At 46.8% G+C, this 20,194-nt stretch overlaps 1 protein-coding gene across 2 annotated transcripts in view; it reads left to right on the top strand.

Annotated features, from left to right (window-relative positions):
• Positions 1-20,194, top strand: part of PTPN21 (protein tyrosine phosphatase non-receptor type 21) — a 351,990-nt gene that overhangs the window by 207,446 nt on the left and 124,350 nt on the right. For both annotated transcript variants that reach the window (XM_069208139.1, XM_069208138.1), the window contains one exon: positions 1,066-2,537. In XM_069208139.1, the coding sequence (XP_069064240.1) occupies positions 1,066-2,537 (1,472 nt within the window). The remainder of the gene's footprint in view (positions 1-1,065; positions 2,538-20,194) is intronic.

Here is a 20,194-nt window from a genome sequence, read left to right as displayed (position 1 = left end):
ATACAAAACAGAATTAAAGCATAATTTTCTAATGTGTTCTCATATGTACTGATCAATGTAAGTTCTTATAGTTTGGAGTACAATAGAAACTTTCTTGAAGCCTTTACAGAACCAGGATGTGGAAGTGGGTTTTCGGAGAGGACTTGAAAGGTCATTGAAAGCCTGGCTGATTTTTTTTTTTTCTCAGAATTTACTGCAGACATCATGCTATTCCAACCAAACTTCGTCTCAACCCAGGCTAGAGCGCAAATTACACACGGCTCTTCACCCCCTCCTCCTGCCCCCATCTGCAGTACTTGTGGATGCACAAGTGCAGTGCATGCTGCATCAGTCACACAAGCTCAGATTGTTTTAAAAATGTTTTTGTTATTGTTGTTTGTACCCTATATGAGCGCAAACTCCCAGGGCTGAAAATTTTAGCTACAGCATAATATTTCAAAAATAGATATCCAAGGCCAAAATAGGTAGTATTTATCAATGTGTCATGCTGCCTTCTGGAAATGCGGAGCTGATCTGTGTGTGACCTCAAAGGCTTAAAGCAGGAGGGAAAGATAATTAATGACAATTGCAAGTGTGCCCCAGTGAGAGGTGATTAAAGAGAAAAAGGCTGTTATCTAGCCTGGCAGACCTACGTTGCTGAAACAGAACCCCTGGTGATGCAGTGATTATTCATGTATGTATCTATTTATGTGTGTATTTGTATATTGCAAACCTAGCCACAAGCAGTGGAACACTGTACAAGTTAAAAGGCAAGGATACAGTCAAGTGAGTGGAAAGTTAGCTCTTCTGTGTGGTGTACTTTTTAAAAAGGAGCGTGTTCAACTGTTTCCATAATTGGAGCTGGGTTGGGTCAGTCCTGATGGATCCTGAGAGATCCTGGGAACATATATAGAAAGCACTCGGTTGCTTGTTTTTTTCTTTTTTGAATGTACTTAAAGTCTGATTGAATAACTGTTGGACTACAGGCATGATCTTTCTTCTTCTAGCTTCTGTCTAGTAATCACTTAAAAGTACTGCACTTGTACTTCAGATAGATTGTAACTGTTTTGTTATTTGCTTTTTCAGACAATCTTTTTGTGAGCAATCAAAATGGCTACTACTGTCACTCTCAGACGAGTCTGGATAGAGCACCTCATGACTACAATGGGAGAATCCGCAACGGCAGTGTCTACAGTGCTCACAGCACCAACTCTTTAAATAACCCTCAGCAATATATCCAACCCTCCCCCATGTCATCTAATCCGAGCATAACCGGAAGTGATGTTATGAGACCAGACTATGTACCCACACATCGCCATAGTGCTCTGATACCACCATCTTATCGACCCACCCCAGATTATGAGACTGTGATGAGGCAGCTGAACCGAGGTATAATGCACACAGAACGGCAGAGTCACTCAATGAGGAATCTGAACATTGGCAGTTCGTATGCCTACAGCAGGCCTGATGCACTGGTGTACAGCCAGCCTGAAATCCGGGAGCATGCACCATTTACTACAACCCAAGCGAATCACTATCCATTCAACCTGAATTATAGCTTTCACAGCCAGACTCCATATCCCCATCCCACAGAAAGGCGTCTGGTGGTTGGAGCAGTCAGCGTTCCTGAGCTGACCAATGTCCAACATCAAGCCCAGGACTACCCTGCTCAGAACATCATGAAGACCCAAGTGTATCGTCCTCCTCCCCCATATCCTTACCCAAGGCCAGCCAACAGCACACCTGATCTTTCTCGCCATCTTTACATTAGCAGCAGCAACCCAGATCTCATTACCCGGCGAGTTCATCATTCTGTGCAGACGTTTCAGGAAGACAGCTTGCCGGTGGCACACTCCCTACAGGAAGTGAGCGAGCCCCTCACTTCAGCCAGACAGCTGCAACTGCAGAAAAGGAACAGCATAGAAATAGCTGGCTTAGCTCACAACTTTGAAGGTATACGGATAAAAGAGAGAACTATGTCAGCCTCTGCAGCTGATGTGGGACTACCATGGGTGAAGACTGCCAGCTCACAGCCTAGTGTATTTGTGGAAAGGACAAAGGAGGAATCTCATGAGGTTCAGAGCAATGCACAGTATGCTCACAAGAAATCTCTCTCAGATGCCACTATGCTGATACATAGCAGTGAGGATGATGAAGACCTTGAAGAGGAAAGCCAAGTGCAGCCATCTCAGTTATCTCTTACCAATGACGAAACACAGATTCCTGCAATCAAAGGGAGCTATCCCGAAGAACCTGCACCACCTTATCCTTTCACCTCTGCTATGACAGGTGGCCCCTTGCAAGTCTTTGAACAGATGCCTGTAACTCTAGACTCCGAAATGGAGGCAAGACCAGTGGTTGACAGTAGCCAAGTTTACTTAGTGGCAGGTACCTACTTTCAAAGGAGAGGAGAGGGCATGATGGCTCCATCCGTATCGGAATCGGACCTCACAATGTCTGGGAGGTACAGAGTCAAGAAGGATTCTGCCAAGAAGAGACCGGTCTCTGATGTGCTTTCAGGGAATCAAATGATTGTCGAAGGGCTTCCGCCTCTCGGAGTAAGTATAAGTGATTTTAGAGCATGGTTGTAGTTTAAGACACGCACTTCATGCTTTTATTATTTTTTTACCTTTTTTATTCCTTTTTTATATTTCTACTACAGGAAATAATTCATTTACAATTAAAAAACCCAGTATAAAGGTCATGTTAATTCAGGTCACAATATCAGACTCTCAGATATTCAGTAGTATTTTGAAGCAACAGTTAGGCACACCTCAGACTTTACATTCGTTTCCACAGCGGTTCCATCTAATACTCTTTGGTTACACAGTAATGATACTGCCCTCTCTTAAGCACTCTATGGTGTTGTGTTGCCTATTTCTACCTTATTGAAATGCTCTTCTTCTAATGGATAGGTTTTCTAGTCCCGCTTCCTAACTCCATGGACAGAAAGCAGTAAGTCAGGTGCTAAAATAAACCTCATAGTGCTTTACACAATATACTCCTCTACCGACCACCATTAAGAAGCATAATCTCTACCTATGATGTGTAGTACCTGCATTGACATAAAACCTCTTTACACAGTGTGCTACATGAAGTGCGACTAACATAAAAGCACACATTATTAAACCTGTTCACACTACTGAATAAAAAGTTTCAACTTCTCTTATTGGCAACCACGTCAGCAAACGACTTGATCTACTTTCTTTGTTTGCTTCGTAGTTTTATAAGGCATGCATTTAACCCTATATTACATCTGTAGACACCCAGGAACTGATTTACTAAAATACAGGACACATTTCAGCGCAGAAAAAGGTGTCATTGTGGCAGCACCAGTCTTAAACTGCGTTTCTCGATTTGGAATTATGTGAATAATAATGTGCATGCTGCTATATTTATGATCTTAAATTTCCTACATGGGTGAAGGAAGATGGGATGTTTTAGAAAATAGTCCACATACTCGGATTAGAGACAATGAAAATGACATAATTTCTACCCTCTTTTTAGTGGTAAAATTATATCCTTTAAACCAACGATCCTGCCTTGCGTGTACCTGGGATTAGGAAGGCCTTCTATGCAGGTAGGTAGGTGTGCCCTCTGTCTGCATTGTGCCTTTCTCTGATCGAGCTCTGTGCCAGAGAAACACGTAGAAGGGAATTTACTACAGTTATACTTTTGTTCACACCCGTCACTAAATGTAGTGTGACTACAGATCTGCATATGTGGTAACAAAAGCGTCAGTCAGACCCAACTTTACATTTTGTACAGCAAAAACATAGATGTGAATAGTTTAGTTGCACACACCCATGCAGACTGACACAAATTCCTTATGTGAATGTGCACTCTCCAAAAAACTTTAGTATTAAATTGTGCAGTTCTGCCAGTGAAATAAAAAATTTTTTTATCCTTCTCTGCATGACACCCACAACTGCAAAACTCGGGTGAATGCTGAAACAGGATACACATGTTTAATCTGCAGCTTCTGTGGTCAGAGTGTCTTGCAAAAGAAGAGAAAGCTGCCAAACGCATGATATCCACAGTCACAGATAGAATGCAAAGGCTTGTTGCCCAGTGTCTTTAAAGGCAAATGGTGACCACCGAACCACAGACACAAAGTACTTGAAGCATTTTTTAAGTAAACCCTTAGGTGAGATGAGGCTTTTTGAGATAGGTGAAAATCATTCATTACTTTAGTTTGTGGAAATACTATTGATATAAAATACACTTTAGAAATTGTGTTTCACACATGAGAACACGAAATCCAGCATTGTAAAACATAATGAACATATCATATTTATATCTAAATAAAAATAAAAAAAGTCAAGCATAGTGGTAAGCTTTGCTGCGTTTTCACTCGGCTTGCTTTATCACAAGTGTGATAGCCAGAGGTAGAAAATGCTGTGTGGTGCATCGCAAAGGGGCATATGGCTGAGAACATCAAACCTGCAACAGTTTTCTAGAGATTTGAAATATTTTTTCTGTACTTTATTTTTTATTTTTTACCTTACATTCTTACCGTCAGCTTTATTTGAGTTAGCTCACTTATCCAGTCTTCTACTGAAGACACTGCGCATTGTGAAAAGTAGGAGAGATAGTGTAGGATGCTGGACTGGCTTGTAGTGAGTACCAAGGGGTACTTGCACCTTGCACCAGGCCCAGTTATCCCTTATTAGTGTATAGGGTGTCTAGCAGCTTAGGCTGATAGATAATGGTAGCTTAGCAGAGCAGCTTAGGCTAAACTAGGAGACGTGTGAAGCTACTACAGTACCACTTAGTGTCATATGCACAATATCATAAGAAAACACAATACACAGTTATACTAAAAATAAAGGTACTTTATTTTTATGACAATATGCCAAAGTATCTTAGAGTGTACCCTCAGTGAGAGGATAGGAAATATACACAAGATATATATACACAATAGCAAAAATATGCAGTATAGTCTTAGAAAACAGTGCAACCAATGTATAGTTACAATAGGATGCAATGGGGAAACATAGGGATAGGGGCAACACAAACCATATACTCCAAAAGTGGAATGCGAACCACGAATGGACCCCAAACCTATGTGACCTTGTAGAGGGTCGCTGGGACTATTAGAAAATAGTGAGAGTTAGAAAAATCACCCTCCCCAAGACCCTGAAAAGTGAGTGCAAAGTGCACTAAAGTTCCCCTAAGGACAAAGAAGTCGTGTTAGAGGAATAATGCAGGAAAGACACAAACCAACAATGCAACAACTGTGGATTTCCAATCTAGGGTACCTGTGGAACAAGGGGACCAAGTCCAAAAGTCACGAGCAAGTCGGAGATGGGCAGATGCCCAGGAAATGCCAGCTGCGGGTGCAAAGAAGCTTCTACTGGACAGAAGAAGCTGCGGTTTTCTGCAGGAACGAAAAGGGCTAGAGACTTCCCCTTTGGTGGACGGATCCCTCTCGCCGTGGAGAGTCGTGCAGAAGTGTTCCCGCCAAAAGAACGCCAACAAGCCTTGCTAGTCGCAAATCGTGCGGTTAGCGTTTTTGGACGCTGCTGCGGCCCAGGAGGGACCAGGAGGTCGCAAATTGGACCAGCAGAGAGAGGGGACGTCGAGCAAGACAAGGAGCCCTCTCTGAAGCAGGTAGCACCCGGAGAAGTGCCAGAAACAGGCACTACGAGGATGCGTGAAACGGTGCTCGCCGAAGTTGCACAAAGGAGTCCCACGTCGCCGGAGACCAACTTAGAAAGTCGTGCAATGCAGGTTAGAGTGCCGTGGACCCAGGCTTGGCTGTGCACAAAGGATTTCCGCCGGAAGTGCACAGGGGCCGGAGTAGCTGCAAAAGTCGCGGTTCCCAGCAATGCAGCCCAGCGAGGTGAGGCAAGGACTTACCTCCACCAAACTTGGACTGAAGAGTCACTGGACTGTGGGGGTCACTTGGACAGAGTCGCTGGATTCGAGGGACCTCGCTCGTCGTGCTGAGAGGAGACCCAAGGGACCGGTAATGCAGCTTTTTGGTGCCTGCGGTTGCAGGGGGAAGATTCCGTCGACCCACGGGAGATTTCTTCGGAGCTTCTGGTGCAGAGAGGAGGCAGACTACCCCCACAGCATGCACAAGCAGGAAAACAGTCGAGAAGGCGGCAGGATCAGCGTTACAGAGTTGCAGTAGTCGTCTTTGCTACTTTGCTACTTTGTTGCAGTGTTGCAGGCTTCCAGCGCGGTCAGCAGTCGATTCCTTATCAGAAGGTGAAGAGAGAGATGCAGAGGAACTCGGATGAGCTCTTGCATTCGTTATCTCAAGTTTCCCCAGAGACACAGACCCTAAATAGCCAGAAAAGAGGGTTTGGCTACCTAGGAGAGAGGATAGGCTACTAACACCTGAAGGAGCCTATCAGAAGGAGTCTCTGACGTCACCTGGTGGCACTGGCCACTCATAGCAGTCCAGTGTGCCAGCAGCACCTCTGTTTCCAAGATGGCAGAGGTCTGGAGCACACTGGAGGAGCTCTGGACACCTCCCAGGGGAGGTGCAGGTCAGGGGAGTGGTCACTCCCCTTTCCTTTGTCCAGTTTCGCGCCAGAGCAGGGCTAAGGAGTCCCCTGAACCGGTGTAGACTGGCTTATGCAGAATTGGGCACCTCTGTGCCCAACAAAGCATTTCCAGAGGCTGGGGGAGGCTACTCCTCCCCTGCCTTCACACCATTTTCCAAAGGGAGAGGGTGTCACACCCTCTCTCAGAGGAAGTTCTTTGTTCTGCCAGCCTGGGCCAGGCCTGGCTGGACCCCAGGAGGGCAGATGCCTGTCTGAGGGGTTGGCAGCAGCAGCAGCTGCAGTGAAACCCCAGGAAGGGCAGTTTGGCAGTACCAGGGTCTGTGCTACAGACCACTGGGATCATGGGATTGTGCCAACTATGCCAGGATGGCATAGAGGGGGCAATTCCATGATCATAGACATGTTACATGGCCATATTCGGAGTTACCATTGTGAAGCTACATATAGGTAGTGACCTATATGTAGTGCACGCGTGTAATGGTGTCCCCGCACTCACAAAGTTCAGGGAATTGGCTCTGAACAATGTGGGGGCACCTTGACTAGTGCCAGGGTGCCCTCACACTAAGTAACTTTGCACCTAACCTTTACCAGGTAAAGGTTAGACATATAGCTGACTTATAAGTTACTTAAGTGCAGTGTAAAATGGCTGTGAAATAACGTGGACGTTATTTCACTCAGGCTGCAGTGGCAGGCCTGTGTAAGAATTGTCAGAGCTCCCTATGGGTGGCAAAAGAAATGCTGCAGCCCATAGGGATCTCCTGGAACCCCAATACCCTGGGTACCTCAGTACCATATACTAGGGAATTATAAGGGTGTTCCAGTAAGCCAATGTAAATTGGTATAAAATGGTCACTAGCCTGTTAGTGACAATTTGGAAAGAAATGAGAGAGCATAACCACTGAGGTTCTGATTAGCAGAGCCTCAGTGTGACAGTTAGTCACTACACAGGTAACACATTCAGGCACACTTATGAGCACTGGGGCCCTGGGTTACCAGGGTCCCAGTGACACATACAACTAAAACAACATATATACAGTGAAAAATGGGGGTAACATGCCAGGCAAGATGGTACTTTCCTACACAACCCCCCCCCCCCCCCCAAACGAAGGACAATAAGACTAGCCATGACCTGATGAGTCTTCATTGTCTAAGTGGAAATATCTGGAGAGTCCATCTGCATTGGAGTGGCTACTCCCAGGTCTATGTTCCACTGTATAGTCCATTCCCTGTAGGGATATGGACCACCTCAACAATTTAGGATTTTCACCTTTCATTTGTTTTAGCCAAAGTAGAGGTTTGTGGTCTGTCTGAACAATGAAGTGAGTGCCAAACAGGTATGGCCTCAACTTCTTCAGAGCCCAGACCACAGCAAAGGCCTCCCTCTCAATGGCAGACCAACGCTTTTCTCTAGGGGTCAACCTCCTACTAATAAAAGCAACAGGTTGATCCTGGCCCTCAGAATTAAGTTGTGATAGGACTGCCCCTACTCCTAATTCAGATGCATCAGTTTGGACATAGAATTTTTTAGAGTAACAAGGGCTTTTTAGGACAGGTGCAGAGCACATGGCCTGCTTCAGCTCCTCAAAAGCTTTCTGACAGTTTGCTGTCCATAATACCTTTTTAGGCATTTTCTTGGATGTGAGGTCATTAAGAGGGGCTGCAATGGAGCCATAGTTCTTAATGAACCTCCTGTAATACCCAGTGAGGCCTAGGAAGGCTCTCACCTGAGTCTGAGTGGTAGGGGGAACCCAATCAATAATTGTTTGGATTTTCCCCTGAAGTGGTGCAATCTGTTCCCCACCAACAAGGTGTCCCAGATAAACCACCTTACCCTGCCCTATCTGGCACTTTGAAGCCTTGATAGTGAGGCCTGCCTTTTGCAGGGCCTCCAAAACTTTCCATAGGTGGACCAGGTGATCATCCCAGCTGGAGCTAAAGACAGCTATATCGTCCAAATATGCTGCACTGAAAGCTTCCAGCCCTTGCAGGACTGTGTTCACCAACCTCTGAAAAGTGGCAGGTGCATTTTTCAAACCAAAAGGCATTACAGTAAACTGGTAATGTCCTCCAATGGTAGAAAATGCAGTCTTAGGTTTAGCATCTTCTGACAATTTGATCTGCCAATACCCTGCAGTCAAATCAAAAGTGCTTAGATACTTGGCAGATGCCAGTGTATCTATGAGCTCATCTGCCCTGGGTATAGGGTGAGCATCAGTTTTGGTTACCAAGTTGAGACCTCTATAGTCTACACAAAACCGCATTTCCTTCTTTCCATCTTTGGAATGGGGTTTTGGTACCAGTACCACAGGAGAAGCCCATGGACTGTCAGAGTGATCAACTACTCCTAGTTCTAACATTTTCTGGACCTCTTGCTTTATGCAGTCCCTGACATGGTCAGGCTGCCTATAGATCTTACTTTTGACAGGCAAGCTGTCTCCAGTATCTATAGTGTGCTCACACCAAGAAGTGGTACCTGGCACAGTAGAGAAGAGTTCAGAGAATTGATCTAGGAGATTTATGCAATTGTCTTTCTGCTCAGCAGTAAGACAATCAGCCAAAACTACACCTTCCACCAGAGCATCTTGTTCTGTGGAAGAGAAGAGATTAGGTAGAGGATCACTGTCTTCTTCCTGTCCCTCATCAGTTGCCATGAGCAGGGTGAGATCAGCCCTGTCATAGTAGGGTTTCAGGCGGTTGACATGGAGCACCCTAAGGGGACTCCTGGCAGTGCCTAAGTCAACTAAATAGGTGACTTCTCCCTTTTTTTCAACAATTGTGTGGGGTCCACTCCATTTATCTTGGAGTGCTCTTGGGGCCACAGGCTCCAAGACCCACACTTTCTGCCCTGGTTGGTACTGAACCAAAACAGCCTTCTGATCATGCCATTGCTTCTGGAGCTCTTGGCTGGCCTTAAGGTTTTTACTGGCCTTTTTCATGTTCTCAGCCATCCTTGATCTGAGGCCAAGTACATAATCCACAATATCCTGCTTAGGAGCTTTTAAAGGTTGTTCCCAACCCTCCTTTACAAGTGTGAGTGGACCCCTAACAGGGTGTCCAAAAAGAAGTTCAAAGGGGCTGAAGCCCACTCCTTTCTGGGGTACCTCCCTGTAGGCAAAAAGGAGGCATGGTAGAAGGATATCCCATCTCCTGCGGAGTTTTTCAGGGAGACCCATAATCATGCCTTTGAGAGTTTTATTAAATCTCTCCACCAGTCCATTTGTTTGTGGATAATAGGGTGTTGTGAACTTGTACGTTACACCACACTCCTTCCACATGGCCTTTAAGTATGCAGACATGAAATTGCTTCCCCTGTCTGATACCACTTCCTTTGGGAAGCCCACCTTGGAAAATATTCCCAGGAGGGCCTTTGCCACTGCAGGTGCTGTAGTGGTCCTTAAAGGAATAGCTTCAGGATATCTTGTGGCATGGTCCACTACCACCAAGATAAACCTATTGCCTGAAGCAGTAGGAGGGTCAAGGGGGCCAACTATGTCAACCCCTACCCTTTCAAAGGGAACCCCAACCACAGGCAGTGGAATAAGGGGTGCCTTTGGGGTGCCACCTGTCTTGCCACTGGCTTGACAGGTTTCACAGGACTTACAAAATTCCTGTGTGTCCTCAGACATTCTAGGCCAATGAAACAGGGGAACAAGCCTGTCCCAAGTTTTCATTTGTCCTAGATGCCCAGCTAAGGGAATGTCATGTGCCAGTGTTAGGAGGAACTTTCTGTACTCCTGAGGAATCACTAATCTCCTGGCAGCTCCAGGTTTAGGATCCCTATGCTCAGTGTACAAGAGGTTGTCCTCCCAGTAAACTCTGTGAGAGTCACTGACATCCCCATTAGCCTGTTTGACAGCTTGCTGTCTGAGACCCTCTAATGTGGGACAGGTTTGCTGTGCCACATTCAGCTCCTCTCTGGCAGGCCCCCCTTCACCCAAAAGCTCAGCAGTGTCTGCTTCCAGCTCCTCTGGTGTAGGTTCTGCACAGGGAGGGAATTCTTCTTCCTCAGAAGTAGAATCCACTGTAGAGGGAGGGATAGTAGGAAGTGGTTTGCTTCTACTAGCCCTAGCTTTAGGGAGCATTTGGTCCATTGTTCCTGGATTCAAGCTTCCCTGTCCTTTTTGCTTTTTGGCCTGAGCCCTTGTCAAAGCAAAAATATGCCCTGGAATGCCCAGCATTGCTGCATGGGCCTCCAACGCCACATCTGACCAAGCTGATGTCTCCAAATCATTCCCTAATAGACAGTCTACAGGTAAATCTGAAGCTACCACAACTTTCTTTGGACCAGTAACCCCCCCCCCAGTTGAGATTTACAAAAGCCATGGGGTGGCTAAGTGTGTTGTTGTGAGCATCGGTTACTTGGTACTGGTGACCAAGTAGGTGTTGTTCAGGGTGGACCAGTTTCTCTATGACCATAGTCACACTGGCACCAGTGTCCCTGTAGGCCTGAACCTCAACACCATTTATTAGGGGTAGCTGCTTGTACTTATCCATATTAAGGGGACAAGCAACTAAGGTGGCTAAATCAATAGCCCCCTCAGAGACTAACACAGCCTCTGTGGCCTCCCTAACAAGGCCAACCCCAACTAAGTTACCAATAGTGAGCCCAGCTACTCCCTTGGATTGGCTATTAGTGGGTTTACTCCCACCACCACTGCTATTAGTAGGGACACTAGGTGTAGCAGTAGGGGTTGTAGTGGTAGGAGGCTTGGTGCCTTTCTTTGGACAACTGGGATCTGTTGTCCAATGGCCTTTTATTTTACATAAATAGCACCATGGTTTCTTTTCCTTGTTCTGATTAAAAGAGGATTTGGGCCCACCACCCCCACCAGAGTGTTTTTGTGGGCCTGATGAAGACTCATTTTTAGATTTGTCCCCACCCTTGTCAGAAGACTTACCATCCTTCTTTTTGTTGCCATCTTTGTCACCCCCTGTATGAACTTTTCTGTTCACCCTTGTTCTGACCCATTTGTCTGCCTTCTTTCCCAATTCTTGGGGAGAGGTCAGATCAGAGTCCACCAAGTACTGGTGCAACAAATCAGACACACAATTATTAAGAATATGCTCTCTCAGGATCAAGTTATACAGGCTGTCATTATTCAGTAACTTTACTGCCATGTAACCACCCCTCCAAGGCCTTCACTGAATGGTCAATGAAATCAACCCAGTCTTGTGAAGACTCCTTTTTGGTCTCTCTGAACTTTATCCTGTATTGTTCAGTGGTTAAGCCATAACCATCCAGGAGTGCATTCTTAAGAACTTGGAAATTATTAGCATCATTTTCTTTCACAGTAAGGAGCCTATCCCTACCTTTTCCACTAAATGATAGCCATAGGATAGCAGCCCACTGCCTTTGAGGGACATCCTGTACAACACAGGCCCTCTCAAGTGCAGCAAACCACTTGTTAATGTCACCCCCCTCCTTGTAAGGGGGAACTATCTTGTGCAGATTCCTGGAATCATGCTCTTTTATAGGATGACTATGGGGAATACTGCTGATGCCACCATGGGTTTCTAAACCCAGTTTCTGTCTCTCCTTCTCTACTTCTAAAGTCTGTCTATCCAAATCCAGCTGTTGCTTCTTGAGCTTCAGTCTGGTTTGTTCCACTCTCAATCTATTGAGCTCCCTTTCTAACAATCTGTCATCAGGGTGGGTGGGAGGGACATGCCTTGAAACAGAAGTATGGTGAGAATGGACAGGAGACCTGTCCCTTACAGAAGCCACCCTAACAGCTTGGCTAACAGAAACATCACTACCAGTATGGTGAGAATAAATGCTTTTGCTATGATGTGAGACAACACTATTTATATGGTGTGGCTCATCATCATTACCAACTATGCTAGACTGTCTAGTAATGGGCAGGCTAGGAAGTTTCTTTCCTGAATCTTTTCCTGGGGGAGTCCCTGGATCAGATTGAGAACCATTAGCTACTTTTTCAACAGATTGGGCACTTATGGCCTTATCCTGTACTCTAAGCATGTTAATTAACAGTTCTAAGGAAGGATTCTTCCCTACACTCAAACCTCTCTCTATGCAGAGACTCCTTGCTCCTTTCCAGCTAAGGTGATCATATGCAAGTTTGGACAGATCAACATTTTGGCCTGTGCCAGACATTTTTAGAGAGAGTTAAAGTGATAGTAAAAGATAAAAAGTTTGTCAGAGCTTTTAGAAAGACAGAGAAAAAAACTTTTTAAACTTTTTAGAACTTTTTAGAAAGTTAGAAGTACTTTTCAGCACTTAGAAAAGAGTGAAAAGAGGAAATGCAAAACTTTTTGGCTATGTGTATATACACTGACCTTGTTTTGTATATTTTTCTCTTATGAAAAGTACAATGACAAGAGTGGTAAGTAGTCTCAAAGCACTTATCCCACCGCTGCACAACCAATGTAGGAGGCTGGACTGGCTTGTAGTGAGTACCAAGGGGTACTTGCACCTTGCACCAGGCCCAGTTATCCCTTATTAGTGTATAGGGTGTCTAGCAGCTTAGGCTGATAGATAATGGTAGCTTAGCAGAGCAGCTTAGGCTGAACTAGGAGACGTGTGAAGCTACTACAGTACCACTTAGTGTCATATGCACAATATCATAAGAAAACACAATACACAGTTATACTAAAAATAAAGGTACTTTATTTTTATGACAATATGCCAAAGTATCTTAGAGTGTACCCTCAGTGAGAGGATAGGAAATATACACAAGATATATATATACACAATAGCAAAAATATGCAGTATAGTCTTAGAAAACAGTGCAACCAATGTATAGTTACAATAGGATGCAATGGGGAAACATAGGGATAGGGGCAACACAAACCATATACTCCAAAAGTGGAATGCGAACCACGAATGGACCCCAAACCTATGTGACCTTGTAGAGGGTCGCTGGGACTATTAGAAAATAGTGAGAGTTAGAAAAATAACCCTCCCCAAGACCCTGAAAAGTGAGTGCAAAGTGCACTAAAGTTCCCCTAAGGACAAAGAAGTCGTGTTAGAGGAATAATGCAGGAAAGACACAAACCAACAATGCAACAACTGTGGATTTCCAATCTAGGGTACCTGTGGAACAAGGGGACCAAGTCCAAAAGTCACAAGCAAGTCGGAGATGGGCAGATGCCCAGGAAATGCCAGCTGCGGGTGCAAAGAAGCTTCTACTGGACAGAAGAAGCTGCGGTTTCTGCAGGAACGAAAAGGGCTAGAGACTTCCCCTTTGGTGGACGGATCCCTCTCGCCGTGGAAAGTCGTGCAGAAGTGTTTTCCCGCCAAAAGAACGCCAACAAGCCTTGCTAGTCGCAAATCGTGCGGTTAGCGTTTTTGGACGCTGCTGCGGCCCAGGAGGAACCAGGAGGTCGCAAATTGGACCAGCAGAGAGAGGGGACGTCGAGAAAGACAAGGAGCCCTCTCTGAAGCAGGTAGCACCCGGAGAAGTGCCAGAAACAGGCACTACGAGGATGCGTGAAACGGTGCTCGCCGAAGTTGCACAAAGGAGTCCCACGTCGCCGGAGACCAACTTAGAAAGTCGTGCAATGCAGGTTAGAGTGCCGTGGACCCAGGCTTGGCTGTGCACAAAGGATTTCCGCCGGAAGTGCACAGGGGCCGGAGTAGCTGCAAAAGTCGCGGTTCCCAGCAATGCAGCCCAGCGAGGTGAGGCAAGGACTTACCTCCACCAAACTTGGACTGAAGAGTCACTGGACTGTGGGGGTCACTTGGACAGAGTCGCTGGATTCGAGGGACCTCGCTCGTCGTGCTGAGAGGAGACCCAAGGGACCGGTAATGCAGCTTTTTGGTGCCTGCGGTTGCAGGGGGAAGATTCCGTCGACCCACGGGAGATTTCTTCGGAGCTTCTGGTGCAGAGAGGAGGCAGACTACCCCCACAGCATGCACAAGCAGGAAAACAGTCGAGAAGGCGGCAGGATCAGCGTTACAGAGTTGCAGTAGTCGTCTTTGCTACTTTGTTGCAGTGTTGCAGGCTTCCAGCGCGGTCAGCAGTCGATTCCTTATCAGAAGGTGAAGAGAGAGATGCAGAGGAACTCGGATGAGCTCTTGCATTCGTTATCTCAAGTTTCCCCAGAGACAGAGACCCTAAATAGCCAGAAAAGAGGGTTTGGCTACCTAGGAGAGAGGATAGGCTACTAACACCTGAAGGAGCCTATCAGAAGGAGTCTCTGACGTCACCTGGTGGCACTGGCCACTCATAGCAGTCCAGTGTGCCAGCAGCACCTCTGTTTCCAAGATGGCAGAGGTCTGGAGCACACTGGAGGAGCTCTGGACACCTCCCAGGGGAGGTGCAGGTCAGGGGAGTGGTCACTCCCCTTTCCTTTGTCCAGTTTCGCGTCAGAGCAGGGCTAAGGGGTCCCCTGAACCGGTGTAGACTGGCATATGCAGAATTGGGCACCTCTGTGCCCAACAAAGCATTTCCAGAGGCTGGGGGAGGCTACTCCTCCCCTGCCTTCACACCATTTTCCAAAGGGAGAGGGTGTCACACCCTCTCTCAGAGGAAGTTCTTTGTTCTGCCATCCTGGGCCAGGCCTGGCTGGACCCCAGGAGGGCAGATGCCTGTCTGAGGGGTTGGCAGCAGCAGCAGCTGCAGTGAAACCCCAGGAAGGGCAGTTTGGCAGTACCAGGGTCTGTGCTACAGACCACTGGGATCATGGGATTGTGCCAACTATGCCAGGATGGCATAGAGGGGGCAATTCCATGATCATAGACATGTTACATGGCCATATTCGGAGTTACCATTGTGAAGCTACATATAGGTAGTGACCTATATGTAGTGCACGCGTGTAATGGTGCCCCCGCACTCACAAAGTTCAGGGAATTGGCTCTGAACAATGTGGGGCACCTTGGCTAGTGCCAGGGTGCCCTCACACTAAGTAACTTTGCACCTAACCTTTACCAGGTAAAGGTTAGACATATAGGTGACTTATAAGTTACTTAAGTGCAGTGTAAAATGGCTGTGAAATAACGTGGACGTTATTTCACTCAGGCTGCAGTGGCAGGCCTGTGTAAGAATTGTCAGAGCTCCCTATGGGTGGCAAAAGAAATGCTGCAGCCCATAGGGATCTCCTGGAACCCCAATACCCTGGGTACCTCAGTACCATATACTAGGGAATTATAAGGGTGTTCCAGTAAGCCAATGTAAATTGGTAAAAAATGGTCACTAGCCAGTTAGTGACAATTTGGAAAGAAATGAGAGAGCATAACCACTGAGGTTCTGATTAGCAGAGCCTCAGTGAGACAGTTAGTCACTACACAGGTAACACATTCAGGCACACTTATGAGCACTGGGGCCCTGGGTTACCAGGGTCCCAGTGACACATACAACTAAAACAACATATATACACTGAAAAATGGGGGTAACATGCCAGGCAAGATGGTACTTTCCTACAGATAGCACTACCAAATGAGCAAAACTGGGAGCATCTCACATTTTGAGAAAAGCTACTTTTATTCTACTTTTATTCTAATACTGCTGGTACACGGACACTTTCCTATCACTAAATAGAAGGAATTTCAACACCTGTTGATGGACCCAGTTACTGCTTCTCACATATGCTGATTCTTTAAAGAAAAGGTTGTGCCGTGAGTGCATATGGCTTTACATGCATTCCTTTCCGGCAAGCCGTATATTACCATCGCTCTTTTTCCCCAAAAAAATCATGAAACTTTCATGAAGTTATATATCTGCTAGAGACTTCTAGCCGCAAATTCATTAACTTAGAATATTCCCCAGGTGCCAATCTTGATCTGCAAAATCTTGACCAGTACTGCTGCGCACCGGTAGGTGGTGTCGATCCACTGTCAGTGTTGTCTACAACAGAAATGACGTGCCTAAATGGGCGCCACTCCAGCATGCTAACATCAGTTCTTTCATCATCAGCGCAGATCTGGAAGAGCTCCCTCAGTAATTTTTTTGGGGCTACTTTTTTCGATCTTATGTGCATTAGCGATATCTCCTAAAAATCCTGTGGGGTTTAAACGGCGTGGATCCTGTCAACGGCAGATGCCTGTGTCAGACCTCCATCTAATTTACTTGCGGTGCCTGGAGCAAGGCCATCAGATGAGACACAGGAACGATGTTACAAATCTAGGCCCCACACCTGTATGTCACGTCTGGGTATGCTCTGTGCCTCCCAAAGTTTCCCAGAGCAGCCCCGCCCAGATGGAAGAATTATATGAGGCCATGTGCCTCTGGAGCACCCTGGGCCCTATAGGTTTGGCAGGTTCCCCGACTGGGTTCCAGACGGTGGGTACGCCCTTGGCACCAGTCAGGCTATTTGGATCTGTTCCTGCATCCGGATCTGTTCTTGCAAATCCACAAACTTAACCAGAGTCCATTCATGTGGTGCCATTCCCAGCATCTCCCATGCACATTGGCGGCACTGACCCCATTGTCATACTTGATCTTGATATGGAGCTAGACCTGCATTGTCTGACATTGGTGCAGGTGTCCAACAGGACCAAGACCTTCCGGGTTGAAGACAGCACCTGCCTTTGTTGACCGGCTTTGTAGGGAATGCGATTGGGGCAGATCTGAAGATCCTTATGGGAGAGCCCTTGGCTGAGGTAACTGGTATGAGGAGCTGGCTGATCTCAGTGGTCTGGACACCTCCCCGGACACTGGCTGCAGTCACACCAGGAGGGGAGACTAGAAGGAAGGTCCTGGACCTTGCGCTGCCGTGGGTGACATCAAAGACCATTGTCTTGACAGAGGTGCTTCAACCCGGCGTATCCCCCACAGAACCTCTTCTCTCCTTTAATGAAGCCCCCACTGTTATCCTGTTTGGGGCCTGGGCCAAGCACTGGACAGGCCTTCCTGTCCATGCCTCCACTTCCAAAGTTCAACCTGGTATGTTCCCTACAACACCCCAAGAGAGGGAATCCAAGAGGCTGGATACTTTTGACAAGTGGATATTCCCTTCGGCCAGCCTATCACTGCAGTCAGTGAACACAGAGAGCCTCTTGGGCCAGTATACCCGCAAGGTATGGGACTCTGTTGTGCAAGTACTGCCCATGGTCTCATTAGAGACCAAGCTATCGCTGATGGCTGGGGCGCAGCAAGGTTCATAATGCCCTGCGGACTGGACACGAAAGATTCATTAGTTAGAGCAATTGCTTCGCCTGTGGCACTTTGTCAGCATGCCTGGCAAAAGTCAGCTGGCTTCTCAGGCAGTGTCCAGGCATCTCCTAGGTACAAGCCCTTCGATGGAACTCGCCTCTTTGGCCACAAAGCAGATTCAGCGCTCAAATGCTTCAAGGTCAGTAGGGCTATTGCCTGGTCGCTGGTAATCTCCATGGCCCCACGCCAACCCAATTCTGTCTTTCAGTCCTTCCATGGCTATGGTAGGGGCTATCAGCTGCATCTATTTCCTCCCAGCTACTACAGTCAGCAGACTCCCCCCTCGTTTTGTGTACGTGAACCCAAGGCCAGAGACCTGCCCAGTCTAACACCCATCCTCACATCTCCAGCCACTTCCAAATCCCTTTAATATGCCCTTGCAATATCTTGGGCAATGGAACAGTGGCAGGAGCAAGCACCACATGCCTCGCTAGCAATCCTTAACTTTGATCAAACTGGTGCTCCAAATTGTTAGGCGGTGCTAAGCTCTCCCAGTCACAGAAACCCAGCCGTCTGTGCCTGTTGGACCAGGAGTTCCTGCTGAATCAGGAAGCTCAGGCTCTTTTGCCCAAAGGAACCATCCAGAGGGTGCAAACATCAGAAGTAGGTTGTGGTTGCTATTCCTGCTACTTCTTGGTGCTGAAGAAGGATGGAGGTCTGTGCCCTATATTAGGCCTGTGCCTTCGCAACTGTTTCTGAAAAATCAGAAATTCAAAATACTCACATTGGCTCAGGTCCTGTCTGCCCTAGACCCTGGAGACTGGATGGTAGAATTGGGCTTTCTGGACACATTTTCATATACCAATGCGCTGTCCCACAGATGTTGCCTGCGGTTCACACTGGACCACTAGGACCTTCAGTTTTCCGTGCTACCCTTTGGCCTTACCAGTGTCCCTCGTGGATTCACAAAAGTTTTGACTGTGGTTGCAGCCCATCTGCAGAGGCCTGGTATTTCATCACCTTTCAGATCAGAGGACTCTGGTTTCCTGCAGAGACTCTGCTCCACATCAACCTTTTGGTATGAAAGCCTTCCTTTCATCAACGGAAGGCTGGTTCAGGTGTTCAGACAGCACTGTTGCTATGTGGTATTGCACCAGAGCAGGGAGGGGTCTTGGACCCTGTGCTAGGAAACCCTGCGCCTCTGGAATGTCAGGACATTTTCCTGCTCGTACAGGACCTACTGGCAGGATCTCTAAACGCCAGGGTAGACTAAATCAGCTGTCGGTGCCTTGCGGATCACAAATGGTGTCTTCACTCAACAGTGGTTCAATATCTCTTCTGCCACCGCTGAGAACATGCAATGTCAGTACTTCTGTGCGTTGTAGTTTCCAAGATGGCTGTTGCTAAGAGATGCATTTCTTCTCTAGTGGAGCTCAGGAGTCCTATACGCCTTTCGGAGGATACCACTCCTACCAAGAGTTCTGCAGAAAATCCAGAAGGACTGGGCTCTAGTCATCCTTGTGGTTCTTGACTGGACACATAAGGTATGGTATCCTGATTTCCTGAACATGAGCATCGGTCCTCTGATCAGGCTTCCCTTTCTGGAGGGTCTTCTGTCGCAACAACAGGGCAGGGTTCTGCACCTGAACCTATGCACGCTCCACCTTAATGTGCAGTGATTGAATGGCGGCAGCTGAGAGTCTTCAGTCACCCTCCTGAAGTCTGTGAGGTTGTCTTAACAACCAGGCATCCTTCGACAAAGACCGTGTACGCCTGCTGTTGGGATATGTTTGTGGCTTGATGTACTGACAAGCATGTTGACCCTCTTGAGGAAATGGGGTGTATTTCTTTGGTGTGGTAGTGTGACGTGTAATACACCTAGCCAACCCCTTTAGAGCCAGAAGGTTACATTTGTTAAACCTTCTAGCTGTGGCTTTAAACAACAAGGCTTACGGAAAGGAAAAAGTGGAAAGCATTTAAAAAGCATCTAAAGAATTGAAGGAGAAATCCACAAGACACTCAAGAAATTTAATACCAGTTTACAAAAATAAATTGTATTTTTAGACAACACAACCAAAAAGATCCACCGAAGAGTTCCGGAGATATAAATTTTACAAGATAAATGTACACTTTTTACTCAACCGTGAAGAAGCATTGGTAAACTCAGCGATTTTGACACTTAGCCAATGTTCTCACTTAAAAGTTTCTATTTGTTTTGCAGTTAGAGTTATTGTGGGTGACCAACTGTGACAGGGAGCGAATGGGGGGACCATTAAAGCCCTTAGAAACTTTCTCCTCAACAGGAGAAGCAGCCTTCAGTCAGGTCAAGGGCCCTTTATCCTTTGCTGAATGCTCCTATGGAAGTGGTCTTGATGCAAGAGATTCAGGATGCTGAAGATGCTGTGGATATGATGCGGTCGACAGGGGTCTTCCTGCGGCTACTCCTCAGTCCATGGAGTGGGTGAGGCAGTCCTGGTCAGGGGTTGACATTCCTTGAAGTCCACCCAGTACTGGCAAAAGTTCTTTCACCACTGGACTTCCAGCGCCAGGATTCGCAGTGACAGCCAAATCCTTCCTTGGGCGATTACTCATCTCTTGGGCTACCATGCTGACTCCAAAGACTCTACTGGATCCAGCGGACTC

Source organism: Pleurodeles waltl, chromosome 9 (genome assembly GCF_031143425.1).
Source record: "Pleurodeles waltl isolate 20211129_DDA chromosome 9, aPleWal1.hap1.20221129, whole genome shotgun sequence".
Lineage (NCBI taxonomy): Eukaryota > Metazoa > Chordata > Amphibia > Caudata > Salamandridae > Pleurodeles > Pleurodeles waltl.
Note: the sequence above shows the minus strand (reverse complement) of the source record. Positions and strands in the feature narration are given on the sequence as shown.